This window comes from Sceloporus occidentalis, unplaced genomic scaffold (assembly GCF_023333645.1).
Source record: "Sceloporus occidentalis isolate IW3139 unplaced genomic scaffold, rSceOcc1.0.p SCAF_30, whole genome shotgun sequence".
NCBI lineage: Eukaryota > Metazoa > Chordata > Lepidosauria > Squamata > Phrynosomatidae > Sceloporus > Sceloporus occidentalis.
The window spans coordinates 6,686,735-6,714,430 of record NW_028317010.1 but is presented as its reverse complement, the minus strand read 5'-3'; the positions used below and the strand labels follow the sequence as shown (position 1 = coordinate 6,714,430).

Here is a 27,696-nt window from a genome sequence, read left to right as displayed (position 1 = left end):
CATAAAAAGACCGAAAAATTAGCTACAGAGGTGTTAAAGGCATGTGGCGTGTCCCTAGCTAAGACATGCTTTATGAGCCATTTGAATAGTATGTTTCTTTAAGTGGTCCAACGGGGGGTGTGACTAATGTTCACCCTACTTATAAAAAGATCTTACAAGCCATTTTTAGGTCAGTAAGATCAGTGACAAAAAGAGAACAGGAAAGACCGAGGCTTGAGATCCCTCGAAATACCATCTGCAGCCCTCCCTGCCTCTCCCCCTTTCTCTCCCAAAATCATTTTTAGCAGGGACAAAGAGAAAACAACTACTGTTATCTCAACCATGAGTGACGTAACAGCTGAAGAACCAAAGCCCAAAACTCCTGGAACTGATCAAAATACAGCTCCACCTGTTCCAGGAGAAACAGAGAGGAAAGTATTAGGTGAGTAACACGCTGTCGGACACCAATCTGTTAAAAACTAAGGCTAATTTTACTAAAATGTTTGCCTAGATTCACACTGAATGTTCTTTGGTGTTGTGTTACTTAGCTTTTGATGCCATCAATATTCTATTTTTGTTTCTGCATCTGTTCATCTATTACATTTCTTTCTTTGACATGAAAGATTTGTTGCCATCTGATTGTTTCAATGAAACCATTTTTTGCTTATTGCTGTAATGCATAAAAACGTCTGAACTTTTTAAAATCACACTTTTCATTCCACTTTTCCTAGTATCTTTATGGTACATTATTATTATCCTTATTATTATTATTAATAGTTTATAAAGCACCATCATATTTCACTGTGGTGTATAATGGGATTAAATCATTTTTTGTTTCAAAATGGATTCTCATTTTAGGACAGCTTAATAGCTTCCATACAACAATGCAAGGGTTTTAAGCTGTAAAAAAACTTTTAACATAATCATAAATTGCTATATATGAGAACTCTATTTACAATTCTGTACAAACATTAGACAACAAACATCAGTCAAAATATTCACTATGACACAGTAGTATGTAACATATCGGCAAGTTTAATCTATAGAGAATTAGTGCTGGAGAATTTTTACTGATACCTATATTTGTATCAGAAATGCTGATTGCACATGGATATATTGTTTTTCTCCGATTCCACCTCTAGCAACCAAAGTCCAAGGAACTGTGAAATGGTTCAATGTAAGAAATGGCTATGGATTTATAAACCGGTGAGTTCTCATATTCTAGTACCTTTCACAAGCTACCTTTTCTCATCTGAGCCCAAAAATAGATTTAGCACTACAGTGCAAGAATTATTAAAAACAGATTACATACGATGATATTTATTCACCAAGACATGTCGTTGGCTATTAAACTAAAATGGATATCAATATAATGATTTATGAGCTAATATTGATGACAATTGTTGGTCACTTTTTGTTCGTAATCACAATTATATTAATGATTATTTTCTACTGCTTGGTTTGGCTTTTGTTCAATTTATAGCTGCATGTGGCTTTTTTCCTCTTGATACATAGAGATAGTGGCAGCAGAAAAGGACTACTGGGCCATCCAGTCTGCCCTTTTCGAATGACTTTTTAGGACAGTCAAATGTGTATCGCATGCTTTATTTAATTCATATCTTTCTAGTCTCCAGAACTGAACTAATACAAGATGAATAAAAGACAAATAATAATAATAATATAGGACTAATATATGGATGAATAATTGTGTTTATTACATGTTCTCTTTTTGCTTTCTGTAGGAATGACACTAAAGAGGATGTGTTTGTACATCAGGTGAGCGTGCTTTATGGGATTCTCCATGGCTCTGTAGGGGATATTCATCTTTTCAAGTAAATTTGGAAATTATGTGCTATATATCTGTAACAAAAATAAAACCCAAAGACATGAGTAAGGTTGATTTTTCAGGTGAAAACCTTGGCTGGTACATTGCTGTCCTCATATGCACTTTAAAGCATATATATATATAAAGGTAGTCATCTCCACCCAGCTCTGGCTCATGTAAGATGTATAGGGGTCTAACTAGACTTCTATGTCTGTATGCACATTTGGTGCTCCGTTTTATATGAATAGGAACACTATTGCTCAAGGATTTGTTGCTCCATGCAGCAAAAACTGGTGAGAATTGTAGAGAGTGTAGGTAATGTCTACTCTGTAACTGCACTATTTAAACACGGTAAGTGTTATTTTCTGCACTAAGTACTTACCTGCTGCCATTTAATTATGGATTTATCAGTCATAATATACTATCATGCTTCTTCTTGTTTGGAATTCTAAGTCATACTCATCAACTAAAATAGAAAACTCATCTCTAGCCAGATCTGTCAGACTGTAACTTGATAACAAAAAACTAACAGTGACCCATTTGCCAAACACCGATAAAGCTGTTATTTGATGGATCAATGAGAGCAGACTGGTAGATGTCGAGTTTGAAGGGAAAACTAACTTTCCTAAAGAGAATGTGAAGAGAGGACCTTGACAGTCATATATGCTTTTCACAACTTTTAAACACAAAATAATACACTTTAGGGGAGAATCGGTGAGGGGCTCCACCATATGGCATGGAGCAAATAGATATGAGTTGTTTTGGATAAATGCCCATGGACAAGCAGTATTCAGTGTCATGGTGGCACAGTGCCTGCTTTTCTCTGCTGCTATAATCTGGCCATGTAGGACACCTGTTCCCTTCTCATACTCACTAACCTGGCAAATTCTCATGAAGTGGACCTTTAACTCCATGTTGTGAGGAAGTCCACACATTACCACCATTCAGCTGACAGCATTTGTACGATGCTTGTGTTTTAATATAGGATGTAAGAAATGTAAGTTCCCAGGAAAACAACTAATGTAACACACTCGTAACAGAATTGTGTACTTTTTCAGTGTGAACCATATATTTCATTTTTGTCAGGACAGGCAAGGGGACATAGCATATTGGACTAAATCTGCCTATACCTTTATAACCTTTTAAATATAATTATAATTTAATTAAAAAACATGCTGACTTTTAACTGTGGCATAAACCCTATCTTGGCAGACAGCGATCAAGAAGAACAATCCTCGCAAGTACCTGCGGAGTGTAGGGGATGGAGAGGTGGTGGAGTTTGATGTTGTTTCTGGGGAAAAGGTAAGAAGCTGGGGCAGTCTTTTGTTTCTGTTTTATTGAAGTACAGAAGTTCTTTTGAAACAATCAGTAGATTCTATCGGTTGCAAAATCAGTAGTTACCATGCCTATTGATTCTCTAAATATGCCGGAATTTTTTGGTTACCATAATTACCCCTCCATATAATCCTGCAGGAACCAGTTGCTAGTTGTACCTAAACATAAGCTTTTCATATCACAGAAGATGTTAGCCACGGCAAGGAGCATTCAATCGTGATTTACTTCTGATCTTATGCCTCATCAAGACAAATGAAAATCATGACTTTTGTTATTTGTCACTTGTCATGAGTTTGTAGTTCTTAATATTTTGTTACCGACCTTCCGATATAAGTTTCAATCTTTCCAACCCCAACAGGCAAAAATCCTTGCTCTCAATTCCAAACTTGCACATTTTCCAACTTTAAGGATTCTAGAAAGAATAAAATAAAAAAATATTAGCAAGGTATTTCTAATAACACATAAACCAGAGAACTCAACCTACAGATGTTTCCATTTTCATGTGAACATATTAAGCTCATGCTAATTTTTGTTCAGGGGGCTGAAGCAGCTAATGTAACTGGCCCAAAAGGAGCACCAGTACAAGGCAGTCGTTATGCTGCAGACCGCCGTAGATATCGCCGTGGTTACTATGGCCGTAGGAGAGGACCTCCACGGGAGGTAAGACATTGCTTATTGTATAATTTTTTTTATGAGGACTGCCGTTATAGACATACCTGGGAACTTTCTTGGAGTCCCTTCCTGGAAATGATGGGAGTGGGTGGGCTAAATATCAATTCCCCCTGCCAGAGATAAAAGGAGCTCCCCCAATAAGATGCCATACCACAAGCCTCTGCATGAACGTTTAGGGATATATTCCAAACTCTACAAGCTTCCCCTGGAAGTAGGAGGCAACTCTGAGCAATGAATAGTTAAATCTATGACATTACTTTTAAGAAATTTCACCATCTTAACAGTTAGTTAATTACAACCAGCTCACCCTTTCTTGAAGGAGAAGCTCACTTGGGTTGGCCCTTGAATAGAGAACTCAAGAAATTGAGCACCCACATACAGGGCCGGCCCAAGACAAAATGCCACCTGGGGCGAATTTTAAAATGCCGCCCCCCCCCCTTATCTACCCTTCCTCTCCCTCCGTCCCTGCCGCCCCCCCATTATCTACCCTGCCTCCCTCCCTATTATCTACCCTTACCCCCCCTCCTTGTACTTACCTTTCAGCAGTCCTGTGGCGAGTCTCCCTGTTCGGTCTCGGTGCCGGCTTGTAATGCTGAGCACCAGAAATGAGGTAATCTTCCGGCGCTCAGCATTACAAGCCGGCACCGAGAACGTACAGGGAGACTCGCCGCAGAGGAGAGAGAGGGGCGCCCCTTTCTGTCTCTTTCCCCAAAAAAAAAAAAAAGTGCCGCCTGGGGCGGTTGCCCCACTCGGCTCCATTGTCGGGCCGGCCTTGCCCACATAGCACAGTGTATTCATCTCTTAGCTTGTTATTGTTAGGCTTTCATGGATGTCATACCTCCCAACACTTCAGTTGTCAAAATCGTTACTGTGTTGGGGGTTATGGCAAGGGCTGGGGGGGGGGCAGGGTCAGCATTGGAAGTGGGTGACCCAAAGGTCCACCTAGGGACACTCAGCTGCAGAGCGTTATGTGGTGGCCCAGTGGGAGCAGCAATGAAGGTCTGTTCTAGAATAGTACAGACCTCCATTGATTCAACAGCTCCCTGTGCTGGACCGGGGAGGTACAGTGTAACAGTGCCTGAAAGTTGGCACTGTCCCATGAAAACTTGGACTGTAGGTATGTATGGGATATGCTTTAAATTGAGATTGTGGATGATGGTGATTCTGTTCTGTACCAGCTATACATATACATATGTATTTTGTATTAGTTTTCATATTGTGTTATACTACCAGGCTGGTTTTCCCTATCAAGATTTGGAGAGAGTAACAGATGGTAATCGGTGATTTGTACAATTATTTGTTTTTTGGCATAATCAGAATTTAGAGGAACACATATTATACATTACTGAATGTGTTCTTTTACTTCGTTGAAGTAATGTGCCAGTGAAGATTTAACCAGAGCAGCTGCCTCTTGTTGAAATTCTAAATTTGGCTTCTGAATTTCATACTGTTTGAGGGAGAGAAACAGATGCTCTGGATTAGAAGAGAAAATGAGGAGGCTCTGCAGTAAGAAGTTCCTATGAACTGAACAGCTCAGATGACAGCCGTACTCGTGCTGGTTGCTTATAATGTATAAATAAAATGCATACTGATTAAAGTATGGTGCAGGCTCCCCGGGGAGTATTCTCCAAGAGGAGGATTTGAATAATTCTGTGGGTGAATGACAAAGAATAACAACCACACAGATAGCATTCAGAACACAAAGAGGACAAAATAAAGAGCACGGCAGGTATGATGCTTTTCCCAAATCGAGTTGGATAAGTCATTCCCGGAGGCAGTTTTGGCTTCTTGGTAACCAATCTATCTTTTTCTAGGAAAGCATTCTATTTACAGAGGAACCAGCTAGCACAGTTTGCTGGGTAAAGCATCGCTCTTATTGTACTGTATAAAAGCAAAAGACCACGGAAGTGTGATGTTTTTGAAAGTGTGTATTACCATACTATACAATTCTCTCATGTCCAGAATAACCTCAGTGTAGTGGATAAAGCTTCTTTAATGGATGCTATGAAAAGATAAACTTTCGGCTTGGAATTGTAGTTTTTTGTTGATGCGATAAGGACAAAAACAGGTAAAACCATAATAACTTTGCCTACATTTACTGCAGATGCATATCATTTATAGTGTTTTTTTGCAGGGAGGCGAAGGTGAGATCAAAGAGGGATTACCAGATGCTCCTCAAACTCAGCCACCCATTCGTCAATCTGCTAACTACCGTCCAAGATATCGCCGGTTTGTGTCATTCGTAACATTATTTTCTCCATCTACAGTTGTATTCATTTGCAGGGTTTCTGATCCCCCTCTACTTTTTTTTTTTTTATTTAAAGAAAAAGCCTATGTATTAGTCTTCTCTTTTAGAATTCAATGTATGTATATGTTTGTTTGTTTTTTTACTTCATCCTACCATACTTCCAATACTCATTTGTTATACTCCTACCACAGGCCTGTGCCTCAACCAAGAACTCTTCCACCTACTGGAGAAAATGAAAATAAGGAGAACCAGTATGAGGCAGGGGCTCTAGACCAGCAACAAAATCGCCGTGGCTTCAGAAGACCATACAACTACCGACGTAGACCGAACCAAGCAGGTGTTCCAACACAGGGAAGCAAGGAGCCAACTAAGGTATTTCACATTCAAACCATGATCTTTACATACAATGGGCCCTAAGAAATAGAATATAGCTAAAACCACAGCTACAAAACTATTCTGTATACGAATCAAACTGCCCTTTAAGCATATCCAGTCTGTCCTTGAGCTGTTACTCAAACACTTTGACTTCACAATAATAGCCCTTACACTAAACTGGGGCAGATCTAGCAGGGCAAAACTTTCACAAACGGATTTGTGCCAAAAACATCCTATGACAGTGCTGTGTTTGAAGTCACTGAACTCTTCAGTACAACCCTTCTACTGCTAATGTTTGTCTATGGTGATGGCTGCCTATAGTGTTGATAATGACCATTATGACCAATGAATATAACAGCATTGTTAGTATATAGGTACAGAAGTAAAAACAGTTTACCAGACTTTAGTTATTTTCCTTTCAGGTTACTTTAGTTGTTTACCCAACTGGATTCAGTTAAAGCAGTTACCTTGCACAATGATAGAACAGAACCATGGATGATGAGCAACAGATGATCAATAACCTCCATAAGCTTAATATAATTGATTTTCAACTTTAAACAATATTCAAATCAAAGACAAGAGAACCCAGATATATTAAATGTACTGTTTCACATATACAAAATATTAGCTGACTGCTCTAGAATGCTAAGCAAACCAAATATATCAAATGTTAAAACATACATAGAAAAGGTAGAGGGGGCGATATGATTGACATTTTGAAGTATAGTAAGGGATTAAATAAAGTCCAAGAGGGTAGCAATAACTAACAAGTTAGGGGTTGGTGCATAAAATGTCTTTATGGGCTTTTTCTGCCATCACGATCTGTATTTTTTTAATGTGTTTATCTTGCTATAATTTCACATGTTTCTCTTGAGAAAATTGATGAAACTGTTTAAGTTTCTACGGCAACCACAATTAGCACCTGTTTTGTGTCACATGACAATAAAGTATTCCCTAAACATATGACTATAACTATTTCACAAAAGGCTTTGGACATTGATCAGTATTAAGAATTATGTTTTCATGCTGAATGTATTTGTTATTGTGGGATTCATAATTAAATCAAATTTAATGCATTTGTACCAGAAATGTTTTATAGTACTTACTGTATTTTTGTGTTTGTGGCCAACAATAGTGCATATATATACTATGAAGGTGAGCATTTGATTACTGGATATAAATGATTATAGTTATACATGTTATTCAGTGCAATAACGGTAGCTTTTTATGCGCTATAGCTGGCTGAAACTCCAGCAGAGAAGCCTGTGCCAGTGGGTGAGAAAAGCAATGCTTCATAATCCCATCCATCAGGTAAGTGAGAGAGTCAGATCCTATCACAATATATGACCTCTGTATAGTGTACTCAGCTTGGGTCATGCAGCCAACATAGCGCTGGTCATCAGATTGAATGATTAGTGCAAGGCAGGAGGAGAGTGTAGAACTCAGTGATCAACACTCAACAATTTGGGTCAGAAGACTTATTTAACACATTATTGGGTATAAAATATTTTGTGATACGTATTAAAAATATTTTATAAATGTGGTTTTCACTTTATAGCCAAAAATATCAGCTGGTCTGATACAGGGTGTGACCATTTGTGGCACTGCCCCAGAGGGCTTTTGTCATTTAGCTTATTTACAAGGAATGAGCTAATGGTTACCTAAACGTCCATGTGCAATTAGTGACTTAATAGTGTTGCTAATTGGTGGTCATTGCTTCTTCCTCCAGTGTCCCATTTTCAGGGGGGATTAAAAACGGGAGGACCTAATATTAAGACATTTGCAAGTAACTTTGCTGAAAGGATGTTTCTGAACAGACTCATTCTTTTAGTACAATTAACAACATAACAGTGGTTTTCAGGATCAAAGAGATAAAACGTTATACATAAGACTATATATAACTCTAGTTGTCCCTTGAGTAATCTCAGTAACCTTGACAGTGGTTGCCATATCTCAACTTTGTACCTGGTAACCCTATCTAAGTTTATCAGACCAGGGTTAGTTATGTAAAGTTGGCAACCTTTATTCTGAGTCAATTAATTCTGATTCAGAACACAAGCTGAGCAGTATCCTGGACTATGTCTTTAAAATGACCTAAAATAATATTTCAAACCTACCTGATTTATTATACATATATACTGATATATATTTCATCTATTAACATGCTGATATTATCGCTCTTTTTTTGTAGACACAAAGTGAGCTGAGAAAAGACCGACATCAGAAGTGGCCAGAAACCTTCACTATTTTTTTGAAAATGCTACAGCTGCTGAATAATTGAGAGGGATGTGAAACAATTATGTCTACTTGCTGCAGAGTTTGTGTGACCAAACTTTACACAAAGTTGTCTTTAAACTAAATGTGAAGGGATGTCCATTGTTTCAAATACTTTTAAATCAAAGGAAATTAGAGTTGCAACAAATATATAACTGAAAAGATATTAGATTATTAGATATAATTAGTATCTTGATTTGAAAGGTTTCACAATATCACCAGTGTATTCAATACCACCAGTTTATACAGCACATAAGCATGACAACGTGAGCTATATTTAAAAAATGTAAGCATTTTAGTTAGTGCAGCAAATTTTAATCCCTCTTAGAGCAAAACAGGTTAAGTACTGTTTTACCAGCAATGAACTGACCTGAAACTAAAACACCATTTAGCTGTTGCAGATCTGATGACATCATGGCCCATTTTTGACCTTGGTTCACAGATACGTTATTGGTGTGCTTGCTTTTTTCACAAGCCGAGTAGAGCGCACAGACATTTGTTGACGTGAAAGAACATAAAAGTCTGAATGAAAAGAATTATGTTTTCAAGTTTCATTATTTATTTAGTCTTCCGTGAAGCTGACTCATGAATCCAGATAAGATCTCCTATTCCCTTCAAAACGTCCATTACATACACAAAAAAACACTACTTGCTCCTCTCTACCAGCATGGAAAAAAGAGCCACCTGAGTCTCCTATTTTAGGACAAGGTTGTGCTCAAGGGCTTCCTCCAAACAACAAAAAGTAACTGTTCATAAATAAACATGATACACAATGAATATTAAACAAATACTTGTCAAAAAGTCACATGTTTCTTCTTGGGAAAACTCCAAATATATAAAAGAATAAAAATTACATATAACAGTATCAGCTTATCATTCACATGTACAGATGATATATACGGTATTAACATACGTATGTATGGCCCCACATGTCACGAAGATTCAAACTATTTTCACACAACCCCCTTAGGCAGCAAGTAAATGCCACACAGTTGTTTTGCACTCCAGTAATTAAGGGTCTATAACACACATAGACGACATGTAGCCAGACACTAAAAAGCAATTAATTGTCCTGAAACCGGATTTCCAGGGACATGGCCTAGGTTCCTGATTAGGGGACTGTCGCTCCAACACAGGACACATGGTCACTCTAGCTTATGGTTTATCAGCATTGGAACTCTAGGGAAATTTATATAACAAATGAGCCATCCTGTCCAAGAACTTATACTAGAAACCCATCACTGCAAAGGTTTCAGTGGGGAGATGTACTAAGCCTTCCTAGCATCTGCAGCAGTGCTTCATTTACATTCCATTACTTCTGGTTTGGTTACTAAACCTGCAACACAGTGTGCAGCTTTGATCATTCCTGAATACCAGGCAATGAGTATCTGTGAGTCTAAACTTAGTAACTAAAACGCACTAATTTCTCAAATTGCGTTATGTTTCCATATGCATATCTTATTGGATATTACGTTTTTGTAGGGTACTTATTAAAACGGTTATTATAAAAGAGGGCACTTATGGAGAATTATAGGAAGACTATAACCTGACACGTAAAGTGCCCCTGTTTGGTATAATTATACCTTAAGGTGGCACCATGTTACATCACATGGCCTTCACGTGTGCATGCTAGTCTTCTTTTGTGTGATTTAAGTGTGATTTCTGTGGCTACATTTTTTTGGTTAATTCACCAAAGGTTGAGTGAATAGCTTGCATTCTGAAAATTGCAAAAGTTGGGGAAAATGCCCAGCAGGCATATTAACTATGCCAATTTGGCAAAAACCTGGCCCCTGTCGATTAAGCTGGAGCACAAATAAGTTGAAAAACAAAAGCAGGGATTTTAAGTTGGAACGCTATTGGAACTGTGTAACTAGTGACATCTGGTGTTTGAAGGATGAATTGCATCACTATAATAGTGATTCAGTATTCACTATCCTGGCACCCAAAAGGCGTTTTAAACAAATCCCACTGTTAATCCAGCATTATGTTATAATGGTGTCCTAAAGAAAGATAAAAACATTTTGCTTAATTTCTAGTATTGCAAGTGCGTTTTCTTTAATGCCTATCATGATGACATCTCAGTGACATATTATCTTTGCTTCATTTGTTGATATAATGATGGTGTCATAGAGGAGGATCACAATAAACAGTGTCACTTCTAATATTGCGGATTTTATCATCAATGGTAATCACAAATGATGTCATAGAGACCGCTAGAAAGTTACCTAGAGGTTTAGCTTATTTTCACAACATGTCGGAAGTCTAATTCTCTTCAATAACTAAAGAATGCCTGCTTCACGTAGGAAACCGCATTGAGGTCCATGCAAATGAGACCCTGATAATTTGGGCGTCACGACTATTCCAGTAAGGAATCCGTGCTAGCAAATATTTAGTTGATGAAAACATTTATAGTAAAATTACTCAGTGCCTTTTTCTATTTGAAACTGTGGCACAGACAACAGGCACGGGCCTTATTTATGCTGTGGCTCAATTTAGATTTGTTTTACGTACATGTCACCTGTAAAAGGTATATTCATAGTGCCTGTAGATTGATTATATTAAAAATTGGTGAACGCATGTTCTGGGTACAGTGCACATTACTGTTCCAATATGAGAAGAGTGTTATATGTAAATATTATTTTTATCCTGAAAACACCATTCCTTGGTTTATTTACCCTATAGAAGTGTAAAATGTATGAGCTGGAAAAAGTGAGAGATCTGGATACTTTAGTATCTTGATACATCAGCTGTGCAAGCTAAGTAGGTCTTGATACTGGCTGTGCTGCTATCTCTGGAGGATTGCATTTGAGAGATAAACAATGGTAACAAGACCCGGAGCAGCCCGTGATCAGGTAATAATATACCTGAGTACATCTGTTTTCATGTGAAGCTTCTGCTATTTAAGGTAGACCGAGTGTTCAGCACATTAAAAGTGACCTCATTTACAGATACAGGAATTACAGACACAGGTGTAAATTATATATTCTGTACTAAAAAAACCAAACATTTTAACTGCAACTAGCATTTAACAGGGGCGTAGCTAACCAGCATTCTGTTTTACCTTTTATAATTTTTTTATTTTATTTTTTTTAAATTAATCTTTCATTGATATTATAAAATTTAAGTCAACATTCCGAGTCTCAGCAACTAATGGTAATAAGAAATGTAGGTTCCTTCTACTAACTTTTTACATTTTCTGGAACCGTCCAGTTTCACTTCTTCAGTATCGGATTTTGGACCTCATTTAACTTAATAATATGATAATTATAATAAATATAATTAATTATAATTATCTAAAATAAGATAAAACACAAAGGACAATTCGTGCCTCCATTATCTGATAAAGTCAGGGGCTCAGAGTGACTTGTTGGGCATTTGCATTATTATATGGCTTCTGGAACCAAGCAACTGTGCTGAACATCATAAAGGCTTTTTTTTCTGGTTGCTGGTGTGTCGTCTAAGTCCTCAGAACAGTTGTTTATGCTCACAGAAAGATGGAATTACAGGGCCGAGGGCAACTGCCTCCTTTTTAAGGGATGAATGTGTATAAATATCACTTGTTCATGACCAACGCATGTACCACCCTGAAATAAGTGGAATGTATAATAACTTAAGTGTTTGTCAAGTTGTACATGCATATATACATATGACATACTACAGGGAAGCACATTACATGTGTGGGTCAGATACTTGTGAACTGTATATGTGCTCTGCCAAAAAATGGCTAATGTCACCCTAATTCTCACTCTTTATATCTGCCATCTCTACTATGCTTGTGTAGTTGTGTTAGCAAATGCATTTTTAAATGAAACTTGATAAATGAAATATTTGTAAATACAGGGTATGTATTGTACGTTTGAAAGATATGTCAACTATAGAATTTAATATCCATAATAAAATAAAAATAGGTGTTGTGACTTTCAAAAAAGCATACTAATTTTAGAGGCCTAGTTTAGTTTTTGGCATTCACAGAGGTCAGTTCTTCACTTGTTCAGGTGTTGGAACCGGGCCAGATGAACGATGAAAACCGGTCCTGGCACTTCAAGGCCTCTAGGTGACAGGTGTGCGGCCACTGGCTGGACACACATGAACTCTTGCACCTGCCCCATTTGCCAGACAGACAGTTCAGGCCTGATGCAAACAAACATGCTCACCACCAGGTCGAATTTAATACCAAAATTATAGTTTATTATAGTTATGTGTTCCTGTGATATCTTCAATGCTTCTTCTGCTGCCGGTCAGTGTTTCAAACAGTTAACGCCTTTCAAAATTTTAACTGATCTGCTTGGACAAGTCCCAACTTTTACCAGACCATATCTGGGCTATCCATTTTCTACCAATCTTCACTATCCCTTAGATAGTTTTAATAACCAGCATTATTTCCTTGACTGTGAAGTACTACGGATGTGTGTGTTTTGTAATTAGTATTTTTAGTGCCAAAAATCATTCAAAATTGCCATAACTTACAAATATCCAGATGTGTTGAAAAAAAACCCACAAAATATACTGTATATTATACTGTATTTCTTTCTGCCAGCAGAAATACAAAACTTGTTTTCAAGGAATAATACAATCTTCTGAATAATTATATTAAACAGCGTTTATGCCCTGGTCAGGATTTGAATGAGAGAACTACCTTAACAGTGATGCTGTGCCTTGATCACATTACCATTGGCGTATAGCCAGCTTAGGGAAAAAAAGAGAGAATTAGCAAGCAATAGATTAACTGATACAGAAGCAGGAAGGAGCAACAGTTTTTCTCATCTTTCTATCTAGCAGCCTTGAGCTTTGAAAGCGGAGCAGTCATTTGTTACGGGAATTTTTCCATCCAGTGCATCCCGCTACCTACAGGCATGAGTGAAAAGGACTATGTACCAAGTCAGGACATTCCTGCTGTTGCTCGTGCCTTTGGGACACTGGCTTTGGCAGCTGCCACGGTAGTGGCTATCAAGTGGTTTCTTTCACATGAAAACGAGGAAGAAAAGCCCAAAGACGACAATGAGACAGAATCGCAAAGATGTCCTGATGCTGTATCGCAAGATAAGTCAGACAAATGCAACACACCTTGTTTAGTTGACACAGCAACTGCAACAAAACCTTCAATACTAAAAGTCAGCGATGCGAAGGGCGATACCATTTCAAACGGTTGCATGGACACTCTGGGTATTCTACAGGACAAGGTTTTGCTGGAAAATGGACAGGGGTATGGAGGCTCTTTAGACACACAGAGCAAGGACAGGAGCAATCTGTATGATGAAGAAAATAGGGGACATGAACCCAGAGACACAAGTACAAATTATTCGGCAAACCCAGCTGGACAGAATGTTGGAAAACCCATATACAGTAAGACAAATAATATAACTGCCTTTGATCCATCAGGAAATTTGCATGTCACAATACCTAAAATGTATGCAGGATCTAGGGAAGGTCGGATAAATGATACATGCTCTGAAGCACCGAATGGCTCATGCATGGAAAGGGTGTCTAACAAATCACTCTGTGAAAGATCAAAAATCCTTAGTGAACATGGCAACAACTATGAAACACAAAAATTAAGAATCATAGAGAAGCAGGCTTATGATTTCACTGTGGAATCCCACAGTAGCAATGCTAAAGACATGCTGGATGATTGCAACACAACTTACATGCTCTTTCATCAGCAGACCAGCACATACATGATTGAGAAGCACACTCCTGGGTCAAATGTATTCCATAACAGAGTGTTAAACTGTAATTCTAAACTAAACACAACAGGTAAAGACACAAAGTATGAAACAGAGAAAAGTCTCATTAGTCTGCAGTCAGAAAATGCAGGCAATGCCCTTGGAGAAAGTCGAGTACTAGAGGTCTCCGAATATCATTCTTTGGAAAAAGGAAATTATAAAGACTTGATTTCAAAAACAGAAATGTGTACTAGCCAGCAGAATGTTGCCGGACTTTCAGATGACTTTGATGTAGTTAATGATGGTCTCCTGACCCCTACTGTAAATCCAAAGGCTTCGCACTATGATGTTTGGTTTGAAGAAAAAGAGTCTGACCTCTGTATCTTAAGCAGCTTTCAGAAACTTAATACTGCTCATCCATCAGTATCTGCACCTGATGACAATGTACTGTTGTCAAATCAGGTTGATGACCGGCATGAAGACATTTACTACAATGACAGCGATGACACACACAAAAATAAACCTGTGGACAATACAACTCAAAAGGATCCAGAACATAAAAACCCAGAAATAATATTTCCAAATGAAAGCTCTTTGCCATTCCAACCATTGAAGATGTGTTCCTCAAAATGTGAGATTTCAGCAGATGACAAAAGTGTTGGTGATAGCTCCTGTGAATTACCGGACCCCATCATAAATACTTACATACAGAGCATGGTTGTAAACAGTAAAAAAAGTGATGTATTTCATAATATGAATACAATTGTACTACATTCACCAAATGATTACACTGATACCACAGTATATACATATAGTAATGCACTTGAAAGGGAATCAACAGATGTTCTAGATAATTGCCCGTATGACTGCAACAAAAGAGTAGACACTCAAGCTATGAAAAGGACCAAGGAGGTCCACGGAGAGACACAAAGTGCCTCTATCACAAATGTGAAAATTCAAAACGAGTATGTTATGAACTGCTCCACCATGGATAATGCTATGGTTAATGAAAAATGCCCTTCTCCAAATCCCTGTTTTGTAGGAAAATGCACAAGTGGTGATACTGAGATTGGAAGTTTGCAGATAATGGACATCACTGACAAGCCATTGGGTGACAAGGCAAATAAACAATGTATTCTCATTAACGAACCAGATACAAATCTATTAAGCCCTCTTCATAAGTTGGACATATCAAATGACACCACCGGGACAGACTTTGCGTTATATACCAGAGATATCAATCTGTTAAACACTGAAGCCAATAGCACAGAAGAATTAAGCAACACTGAAGCAAACTGTCCATCAACTCACATTAAAAACATTTCAATTAAAATAAGCAAAACAGGTACTGAAACTTATCAGGATAATGGACATGATTTTGAATTACACGTGGAGTTGGCACCTTTACGTCAGCAACCTGCTTTTAATAAAATTTCCAATGAGATTTTCTGTGTTACAGAGAAAGAGAGTGATACTGGGATAGAAGTGTGTCAAAATAAGCAAAGGGGAGACAATATTCACCCACTTTATAAACCTGGGACTCTGAAAAATGAACAAAATACTGCAATGCTCCAAATTGGTAAGGGTGAAGATGAAAGCGTCTCTCCTTTAGAGCAGCCAGAAGACATTTTGGAGTTTAGTCTGAATGTTTTGCCTCTGGAACTGGCGGAAAAGACAGTATCAAGTAAGGGTTCCAGCCAGACAAAGATGCATTTTAGTTTTTCTGGACTCCAGCCTATATTGACAAGTTTTGAAGAAGATGTTAAAACAGACTATACTGATGACTCTATCATTACATATGAAGATTCGCAGAAGGATGTTTTAAAAAGATCACACGATAGTTTATCAGGTAATCTCCTCCTTCCCAGAGAAAGGACAATGTCTTCCTTTGCGGAAAAGCTGAACATAAAGTCACATGATCTTACATCGATTCCAGAATTTAGAATGTCTCCAGTATCAAACAGCTGTGAAAATATCATTTCTGGTGTCTTGAGTCAGAGAGCTAAATTAAAAAGCAAAGCTAAAAGTGTTTTATGCTTATCAACAGAATATTATTCTTCAACACTTTCCTGTTATAAGAATGGACCAATTGAAGAAGTATCCAGAGGAAGATTTTTTCGCATTCCTAAGAGTTTTCAGCATATAGGTGATGTTATGAGGCTTCAACTGACATTAGGAAACTGCTTAGAATTGTTAAAGTTGGCCAGAAAGAATAGTGTGCCTGATGTTCTACAAGCAGTTTACATGGTAATTAGTGACAATTATCTTAATGTTCTAAAGAACACTGCAATATATGGTCAGCTAAACAGCTCTGATCGGGAACGAATTCTCCATTTACGAATGAGGGGAAGGCCATCTCTTTGTGTACTTGAAGTAAATTGTATCTTTGGTTTGAATCAAATCAATCCAAGTGTAGAGGAGAGTGGTTCACCCCAAACCAAAACTCAAATCTATACACTTGATATTGAGCAGGACCAGTGGAATATAGTATCAAGTATTCCAGAAGAGGCCTGCCTTAAAGGGTGCAGCATTTGTTCCATGCACAACTATCTATTCATTGCAGGAGGCATCCAAAAAAGAAGTGGACTTCCGATATGCTCAAACAAGTTATTTTGCTATAATCCCCTTACAGACATTTGGAGCCAACTCGCCCCTATGAACCAAGCACGGTCACAGCTGACGTTAGTTCCACTTGATGGTTATCTTTTTGCCATTGGAGGTGAGTGCTTACATACAATGGAGAAATATGACCCTAGGTCAAACAGATGGATCTTTAGAGCCCCTCTCCCAAAAGGCTCATTTGCTGTGGCTCATGAAGCTACAGCCTGTGGAGGAGACATCTATGTATCAGGAGGACACCTTTTTTATCGACTATTAAAGTACAGTCCAATTCAAGACAGCTGGGAAGAATGCCCTTTTAATGCCAGTAAGGGTCGTTCTTGTGACATGGTGTCCATTAAGAATGTTCTTTACAGATTTGACATGCAGAGAGATTCCAAAGTCAGTATTTTGAAATATAACACCACTACCAAGATCTGGACAGAATATTCAGCCATATTTCCCTCTAGCAAAGTACCTTTCAAATGTGTAGTGTTAAATGGCATCATCTACTGCTTAAATAGAGAGACTACGGCTCGGTTTATTGATGGAGATGGAGAACCTGTATTTGAATCAGTGGTCTTCAACACTCTTACCACCAAAGGGCAAGGATCCCCTTATCCAGTTGTGTTAAATCTGCCTGGGCCTGTGCAACAAACATCAGTATAATGTTCTGCTACAGACATGAATGAGTGGGAATGCACCAAATTTTGCCTTTGATACTGTTAGCACAATTTTATTAATATTAAATAGTAAAATTTAGTGCCACAACAGTATTAAATACATATAGACAAGTCAAAACAGTGAATGTGAAGACATCAGAATTATCTACCCTAGACTCACTCTTCATGACATTTGGCCTGTTACTCTACTAAATTCCCTAAAGAGGCATATAGAAATGCTTGACAGGCCTTACAGTGCCTGACTAATTATAATTCCCAGTCCATTCCTAGTGGATGAGAACCTTATGTCTGGAGAATAATCTAATTAAATGAGTCAATCATATTTTGGTTCTGATGTGTTTTTAATGCTGCCTTTATACTGTTGTGCATCCTATCTATAATAATCGTTGCTCGCAGGACAATGCCGTATAATATGTGTCCCGGTAGGTATTGACTGACTAGTGCTGTGATACATTTGACAACCGTTCTAACCACATGATAAAGTTTAGTTTACTAAAAGTACAGCAGCTATATTCTCAGGTGGTGGGATTAGTGGGAGAGTGATCTGTGATCTTAGATTACTCTCCCATCATTATGAGGTAGGTAGGCACTCAGGTGGGCAGTTTGACCCTGTGCTTCTCTGCTAGTAGTATAGCAGCTCCCACAGAATGGCAGAGGGAGTGCTAAGAGTGGTATGTGTATTTGAGTTTTTGTTTGTGTGTGGCCACCAGAATATTGCTATGACTGCATTTGTGTCTAGCAAACGTTTTAGGAACTCCTGGCGTATCATGCTCCTGCAGAATAGAGTGGAGGATACCGTATTGTTAGTATATTTATGTAGAACGTCAAAATAAAGCTTGTTTTTGATACAGTAATCACTACATCTGGTGTAATCAATGACACATTATTGAAATATCTGAAATAACGTTATGGGATGGATTGACTTGTTCCCATACTGGGTACACCCTCCAAATCGTGCTTCCTGAGATTTGAGACTTTGTGATTAACCCCTTCAGCGCAGTCACTATTTCGGGGTGATCCCAAGGGAGCGGCATCAATCCCGGGGTACAGTTGGAGAGCTCATGTTATGTTATGTTGATCTGTCGTTGGGACCCTGAGAGTCAGTGTCGGGAACGTCCCCGGGAATAGTCCACGCTGTAGCCGGGCCAGATTTCCAGAGCTGCGGTGGGTAAACCCTGGTTCTAAAGATGGATAATAAAACCATGTTTCCCAAATGAGCTCCCTCTATATACCATCTCTGAGTGCTGCCCACCACAAGCACACTATAACCCCATAAGAGCGATGTGGTGGGACAACAGACGTGCGTATCGACTCAGTTCCAAATGTCAGCTGGCTTTGCTGCGGTTCCTACCAGACGCAGAGTTCCATAGTGATCCAACGGGTTGGGAACAGAAGGGTGTGATTGTACTCCTGTGGGAATGTGGAAACAGGGGGAAAACAATGCCAAGGTAAACAATCCTCTGCAGCTCTAGTTCTGTGACACTTTCTAAATGAACTCACCCTGAGACTTATTAAATATTATTAGAACAGTAGTTCAATACCCTATAGTGAAATATACTATAGTGCAAATTGCTCTAATACTGGGCATACCCAGATTCCAGCATGTACTGGTTGCTGTTAATCATATTATATATAAATATTGTTATTTAATTTTTCTGTCCAATTTTGGTGTGTTACTTACTTTTAATAAAAGTGTGGTTAACACACCAAAACATTATATATATAAATAAAATTGCTAACAGCAGTCACATTCCTATCATACCCAGGCAGCCAGTACATGCTAGAACCTAGGCATGCTAGGTGTGATTATAGGATCCCTATGCCATGCTATCCCCCACACACACTTACACATCTATGCTGTCACACACACTCATTCATTCACTCATTCATATACTCATTCATCCCCTTACCTGAACTGCAGATATCTCACTCGCAGACTTCTGCAGGGGCCCTGCTGCTTCCTTCTGTGTTGCTGTGAATGCAACTTCTCTTGTCCCACCCCCAGGGGAAGGAAGCAGAGTCATGCGACATGCATTCACGTGACTCCGCTGGGTTACTGCTTTTCCTGGCTTGTACAAGAGACGCTGCTCGACACACACAATGTGTGCGACCAACGCACAGGTAAGCAGCCTGGCCCTGCGAACGATTATTTTCGAACGATTATTTTTCGATTATTATCATTTTGCCAATAATGCCCTTTTCGGACGATATATTTTGGCCACCGATATATATGTACATCCCTACTTTTAAGGATGCAGAGGAGGCACAAGCATACTGTTTAAGAACAGAGATTGCTCCAGCCAACACCAGCATCACACAAGGATATCCGTGAATGTATAAAATGTATTAAACATCCATGGACAATAAAATCAAAAGAGGGCAACAGAACGAAAACAAACAAAAAGGCTAAACCGCTTGACACGTTTAGCACAAACTGTGCTTAGTCATAAGCAGCCAAACAGAATGGTACACTGTGTTATATAGGGTACATGCAAATTAAAACAATTAGAAAACAACAACAGCGGTGCAAATGTGGGAGGAAACACAGGAGCTTAGGATACACACCCCTCCTAGACCCAGCATGTCAAATCACCAAAGGTGCTACAGATATATTACCACATGCCTAGAATAATGAGAGAGAGGACATCAATATATAACAGAAAGAATATATATATAATAAAGGCAAAATTAAACATAGAATTGTAAAATTATACAAATCCAACAACATATATTAATATATAAACACACAAATGGAGAAAGAACACCATAACTTGATGTGATATGAATAGAAGGATGAGACAAAATAAAGACAAAAATCTTACACAGGGAGCATATATATGTATGTATATATATATATATATATATATATACAGGCCCGGACTGGCCATCAGGCAAACCGGGCCCGGTGGGTCGGGCCGGATTGACTTAGGGGCTGATGGAGCTGCAGCTCCAGGCCCCTACCTTTAAAATAGGCCCAGAGAAGGGGCAGATAAGATGGGGAGAGGTAGTGTGAATGCGTATGAGAATGAATGAATGAATAGATGTGTGGATGAATTGTGTGAATGCGTATGACAATTAATGAATTCATGTGTGGATGAATTGCTTGAATGATTTCTGAGACTGCATTAATGAATGTGTTTTGATTTGTGTGAATGAGTAAATACAAAGATGGTACATTAAGGGTGGGCTTTAACAATAAATAAATAAATATGGGGTGCTCGGGTTTAAATGCCCGGGCCTATTTTTTGTCCCAGTCCGGGCCTGTATATATATATATATATCTTACATAGGGAGCATATATAGTTAGGGTAATTATAACAGTTACTGCCACATCCAGTGAAACTCTGTAGGAATTAATCCACGTAGCAAGAGACCTCATATTGTGAATTGAGACCATGAAGAATTTGAGTGCCCAGCCGAAATATCCAGTAGACTTCCCTTTGATTGAGACGGGTAGTGATACAACCCCCACGTGGGGAGCCAAAAACTTTTTCAATCCCTGTGAATAAAAAAATAAGCTAGATCTCCTCCATTGCAATCAAAAAAAATATTTACCAATGAGAGATTTAATATCTTTGTCCTTAATACTAATGCCATGTTTCCTGATGCGTGCCTTCAATTCACGCACAGCACGTCCAACATATTGTATTTTACACTTATTACATGTGATTAACCCCTTAACGACCTTTGATGGTCCTGAACCGTCATTAAATTAAATAAGCTTGGAAAGTGATCAACATCACTTTCCTCGCTTAAACGGCGTCGCTATAATGCCTCGATGTCGAGAGTCTCTCCAGACCCTCCTGAGAATCTGGCTCCACTTGCAGGTTGAATACAGGTACTGCATTCAACCATGTCAAGTCAATGGAGCCCAGCTTTCTAATCACAATGTGATAAGTAAAATATTCAAATAATAATAATAAAAAAAATATGGGGAAAAAAAATGCTAAAAAAAAGGGCTTAGATTTAAAAATAATTATGCAGTGATGTCACCAGAGAAACCATCCAGTACCAGCAAAATGTAAAAAGAATAACTAAACTTACCGTTTATGCCAACTTATTTGTAAGTTTTCCTCATTTTCTATATTAAAAGTATAAGAAGATACTGCACCATTTGTGGTTTTTCATCTATATTCCAGATTTTCAGAATTAAAGCCTCTTTATCCTGATGAGCCACCTTTTGATGTTACACTTGTGAGTGCACCTTACACATATACAAACCACTTGTGTTTGAACTTATTATTTTTTCCCACATGTTCATGCGCCCCACTTCTGATATACTGTTTATTTGAACATTTGTGAGGATTGTTGACTGGGAACTGGGATACTGGAGACGAGTAGATGTAGGTTTACCATCTTCATCACGAATTAACCTCTCCAAAAATGATTCTTGCTCCACTTCAGAAGCAGCCTGTCAGAACGTTCTAGAGCCTGAAAATAATGAAAATGAATGGCAGCCTGATGTGAAGCATGTATAAAGGGACTATGAACTGCGAGCATGCTCATGAACCAAGACACTGTAGTGCTGCCTGCCTGTGTATGTAGGTTTCTACAGCGAGTGACGTAACAGGATAAGAGAGCGTGCGTAAATGTCAGCTGGCTTACCTTGTAGGACCACATGCGGAGCTTATGATCCTGACACAATGCGAAGAGGAAAGCATCGTTATCAAGTCAGTGAAGCGCAAGACTTACTGGAAGGTGGGCTGGACCTTGGTCTCCTCTGAAAACAAACACAAGGTCAACTTAAAGACAAATTGCTGTAAACGCTATTTTTTTAAAGGAAAACAGACCGCCTGATATAACCACATCTGTACTGATTTTACTGAACTAGTGATACAAAGAATCTGTTATTTCTGTTATTACAACTTTCTGCTTCATGCAGCAAAACAACAACAAGTACCAAAAGATGTAAAAGCTTATACATGACGGCACATGTAAACAGACATAACCAAACTCTACCAGGATATTATTGTCATTTAAACGCTCTATAAATCTATGACTAGTCATCATAAATTAATGGGTGCAATGGGGGAATACTAGGAGAATTTAGTAACTTTACTTATAGATGGGTATGGCCTTAGTGTTTAACTTTCAAGCACTTGTTGATCACCTAGGCATCACTTGAAGAGACACAACGGAATTGCATTTATTTGTTCTATAAGCTTGTCTGGGAAGGCAACCATGTAACTAAACCAACCGTATAGAAGCGGGTCTCCAACCAGTCAGGAGTCATTGCATTACTGAAGTTTGCTTCAGCTCCTGGGTAGTCTCCAAGCCTAAAACACAAAATCACCATTTAAACTTAAAATCTCTAATGTAGAGTTTCTGTATAGATCAAGTACATTAACATAGAAATGTACCTTCAACATCATATGGAGGCATTTTTATGACAAAGATACCCCCTGGAAAATCAAAGAGGGCCTCTCCGTCACTGCTAAGCCACGCTATAGAAGCAATGGAGTTCTGGGCATGGCCAGGGATCGCAAGAATCACATAATTGTTATGTCTGTGAATATAGATTGAATATAGATTGCATCTGGCTTTCTGTAATTATTTCCTAAGTAAAATAAATAAATAAATAACCATTACAACATTGTTTTCAATCTTTGTTTCTATGTAAATAAAACATTTTGTGCAGAATGTTAAGTAATGTGCACAGGTGGTACAGTGATTAAAGTTGTCCTAATAGCAGCTGGAAATAAGTGGTGCAGGGAGGAAAATACAAAATAGTATTAAATATTTGGCAAAAAAAAACGAGTAGAGGTGGCTTGAACTACCCCAGAGTCAAAAGTGCATATGAAGCATGTACACTAGTTCATTTATATAATTTATAACTCCAAATACTAATCAATCTTGGTTTAAAATAGAATGATTTCTGTCCAATATTAACCTGTCAATATGTATGTGGCAACCCCAGATAAAATTAGAAGCAAAATATAAAGATACACAAAATAATATAATCAGAGATATTTTAGGAGAATGGAAAAAGATCAGGAAAAAACGTGGCCTTACTAATAAGGTCTTAGATAATACAGAACTGGATATTATAGAAGATATTATAGAAATTTAAGGATATGGAAAACTGTTGGAATTAAGGCAATAAAATTGACAACATAAAACCATTTGACCAATTGTCTCATGTACTTAATAAGAAAGATACAAAAAAGTAATGTCTAAATCATATGAAGTAATTAATAAAATTAATGAGATTCCAACCACCTCAATTTTAACTAAATGGGTTAGAGATTCAATGAAACAAATTACTGAAAAAGAATGGTATAAAGCAATAAATATGACATATAATAAAATACACTCTATAACAATTAGAGAAAATGACTTTAAACCTATACTTAGCTTAACACGGACAAAAATAAAATCTACGTTCCCAAACTCTTTAGATAGATGTTGGCGATGTAATCAGGAAAAGGGAGACTTCAAACATATTTGGTGGACTTGTAAAGAAGTAAGGCCTCTCTGGAAGTATGCTTTTTATTAAGATTAATAAAATACAAGAAACAGCTTTCCTCCATATATTTCCAAATAAGTTATCTCTAGAGAAAAAGATAATAACTATCCATGTTTTTTCAACCTCTAAACTGATGATTGCAAGAAATTGGAGAGAAACTAAACCCTTCTCTCAATTACATTTGAAAAATCAGGTTGTGTTTCAATTGCAGATGGAGAGCGGCCTCCACTGGTTTAGCCTACAACAGAAAGACTGGATCACTAAATTAAAGAATTTATGATTCAAACATAAAAACAACACATATGCCCGGGTTTTTTTTCCCTTTTTTTTTTTTTCTTACAGGCGACGTAAACTCGGTATATATCGCAAGTAAATCTTATATATGTTTGCGATCTTGATTACCTATGGATGGTACGTTTTAAGTTAAGCACAAATCAATGAATGAGCTATATGCATTTAGTATTTATATGCTGAGTTGATTAGTTTCCTCTTTGTGTTTTTCTTTTGTTTATGTGTCCATTATTTCTTTTTTTATGTATTTTGAAAACTAATAAAATACAACTGAAACAAAAAAAGTCAGTCCACAAACCATTTTAAACAAGTTTAGCCAAATAAAGCTGCACAAGGATGGAGCACACTTTGGGTACAAACTGGATTTAAGATGGCTGATGCACACTGGAGGCAGGGCCGGATCAAGAGCATCATTGGCCTGGTGCTGAGAATTTTGGTGGCCATTTTACAGAAATAAATAAAGTAGACAGAATCTTAACTCCTCGCTATCGATGTGTACTGGATAAAGATGACATCCGTGATCCGCAGATAATACAAGGTTAAATCTTATGTGATGGGATTGGGGGTACCTCAGTATACTAAAAAAATAAATCATACACAGGACGCCTGAAGTCACAATTTAGTACCACTGATCCTTTTTGACAAAATATGCTGATTGAAATAACACAAAACCTTTATTTTTCCTCTCAGTGATTTCTGGGCCTTGAAAGTTTTGTCCTCTGAAGTGAATGGGATGTTTTATCTCTGGATAAGTAAAAATTAAATAGTTCTATTCATTCCTACAGTAAGCAAAGAGCCAGGAAACAGATGACCAAATACACACACCAGGGCAGGCTCTGCCACGCCAACACCCAAATGCACACACACACCAACACAGGCTTTGCCACACCGACACCCACACACACACACAGGACCGGCTATGCCACACCAACACCCAAACACACACACACACCAGGACAGGCACTCTGCCACACCGACACCCAAAGACAGATGCACCATGACAGGCTCTGCCACACCGACACCCAAACACACACACCAGTACGGGCACAGCCTCACCGACACCCCAACACACACATCAGGACAGGCTCTGCCACACTGACATCCAGACACACACACCAGGACAGACTCTGCCACACTGACTCCCAAACACACACACCCGGACAGGCTCGGCCATACCAGCACCCAAACACACACACACCAGGACAGGCTCTGCCACACTGATACCCAAACACACACACCAGGTCATGCTCTGCCACACCAGCACCCTAACACATACACACACACACCAGGACAGTCTCTGCCACACTGATACCCAAACACACACCAGGACATGCTCTGCCACACTGATACCCAAACACACACACACCAGGACATGCTCTGCCACACCAGCACCCTAACACATACACACACACACCAGGACAGTCTCTGCCACACTGATACCCAAACACACACCAGGACATGCTCTGCCACACCGACCCCCAAACACACACACCATGACAGGCTCTACCACACTGACACCCCCACACACACCAGGTCATGCTCTGCCACACCAGCACCCTAACACATACACACACACACCAGGACAGTCTCTGCCACACTGATACCCAAACACACACCAGGACATGCTCTGCCACACCGACCCCCAAACACACACAACATGACAGGCTCTACCACACTGACACCCACACACACACCAGGACATGCTCTGCCACACCGACACCCAAACACACACACACCAGGACAGGCTTTGCCACACTGACACCCACACACTAACACCTTTTTGTTCTTAGCTAATAAATCCTTAAAAGATATTGCTGTCATTGTTTTTCAATGTATTATTTGTTTCCTAGTCCTGCTGGTTTGTACTGATTTAATCTTTGCCCTTATGATTCTTAATTATGTTTCATCTCTCAACTGTTGCTAAGCACATGTTGAGTTAAGTGCCCATCCTGCCTGCCTGTTTTGATGTTTGACCAAACACATTTGGAAAACATTTTGGGATTTAGATAACATGTTTGACATTATAACTGATTATTTTTATGTTAACGTATTCGTAATTAACTTCACAAAACAATCCAGTTAGACCAGTCCTCAGGAATGAGGAACATAACTACACCCAGGCATTATACAATGTATCTCTATGCGTTTCCTTGTATGATTCCACGCTCTGTGTCACATGGCTGCTTTTGTACATCAGAGCTCTTATGTGTACTTTGCAGTAGTTGTTTGTACTTTACTTGCCTTACCTTGTGTCTCTTAGTTATGCTGTTTAATTGTTCCTAAACAAGCCCTGAAGTATCAATAACAGACCAGCATGTAATATCCTTACCTTACACATGTCAATCTTATGTATAACATGCACTTGGCCCTAGGTGGGCCAATTTTGTCTTAAGAACCTTGGCTTACACTCCAGTATCCTATTACACTTTGTAGCTTATTAACCTAGTGACCTAGGCCCCCCTCCATGGCCGCTGTCCTCACTGCAGAGAGCAGGAATACATCAACTTCTGTCGCTCCTATTCTTAAAAATAAAATATGTGGGAATGAGTATGTGGGAATGAATAAATGAGTTTCAATAAATGAGTGAATGAGTATGTGTGAATGAGTATGCTTGCGTGGGGGGCAAGCAAATGCATTTATCCTCCCACCACCTTGGGGAAATATTAATGATGAACAAGCTGTTTATAAGAAAAAAATAAGAGCAATTCTAAATAAACAATGCGCAATGAAATTTGCCTTTCCTTCCAGCATGCTAGACTTTAGTACATTTTAGTTTTTGTTACGAGAATGTTTTGTTTCTTTAAAATGAAGGACTTACTAAACATGAACAAAAATAAGTCAGGTCGCTGAATATCTACATAGATCTAAACACTAACAAAATGATTATTTTGAAAATGTCAAATAATATTTCATTCTCGGCAATGTAACATTTTGTGATATTTAAAACCTTCCTAGAAATCCACAAACACCTGAAGCTAAAGGATTAATGATAATCCGTCCAAACGTTGTGTAACTGATATATGGAAAATAGAAAAAAAAGAGAAGATTTTTGGTTCACTTCTTGACAGGCGCATCGTCTAATGAGGGCTTAAAGAAAAAGAATAAAGACTTTCCCAACCAAACCCCAGAAACGCGACTCACACATTCTCTTGTTGGAAAAACTGTTGTCCACAGCTTTATTATAACAATAAATAACATAATAAACATACAATTGATAAGTCATTGTCCAAACAGCAAACCATAACAATGTCACCCCTTATACATTCCTCCATCATACCAATAACACA

General features: G+C 38.4%; 1 protein-coding gene across 1 annotated transcript; it reads left to right on the top strand.

Annotated features, from left to right (window-relative positions):
• The first annotated feature begins 200 nt into the window (after nucleotides 1–200).
• Nucleotides 201–8,795, top strand: LOC149298990 (Y-box-binding protein 3-like). The gene is made up of 9 exons (XM_089486975.1): nucleotides 201–421; nucleotides 1,122–1,185; nucleotides 1,722–1,755; nucleotides 3,017–3,106; nucleotides 3,677–3,799; nucleotides 5,946–6,040; nucleotides 6,251–6,431; nucleotides 7,673–7,745; nucleotides 8,626–8,795. Exons 1-8 carry the CDS (start codon nucleotides 322–324, stop codon nucleotides 7,730–7,732), a joined length of 747 nt encoding a protein of 248 aa, XP_089343101.1. The 5' UTR covers nucleotides 201–321; the 3' UTR covers nucleotides 7,733–7,745; nucleotides 8,626–8,795.
• The last annotated feature ends 18,901 nt before the right edge of the window (nucleotides 8,796–27,696 follow it).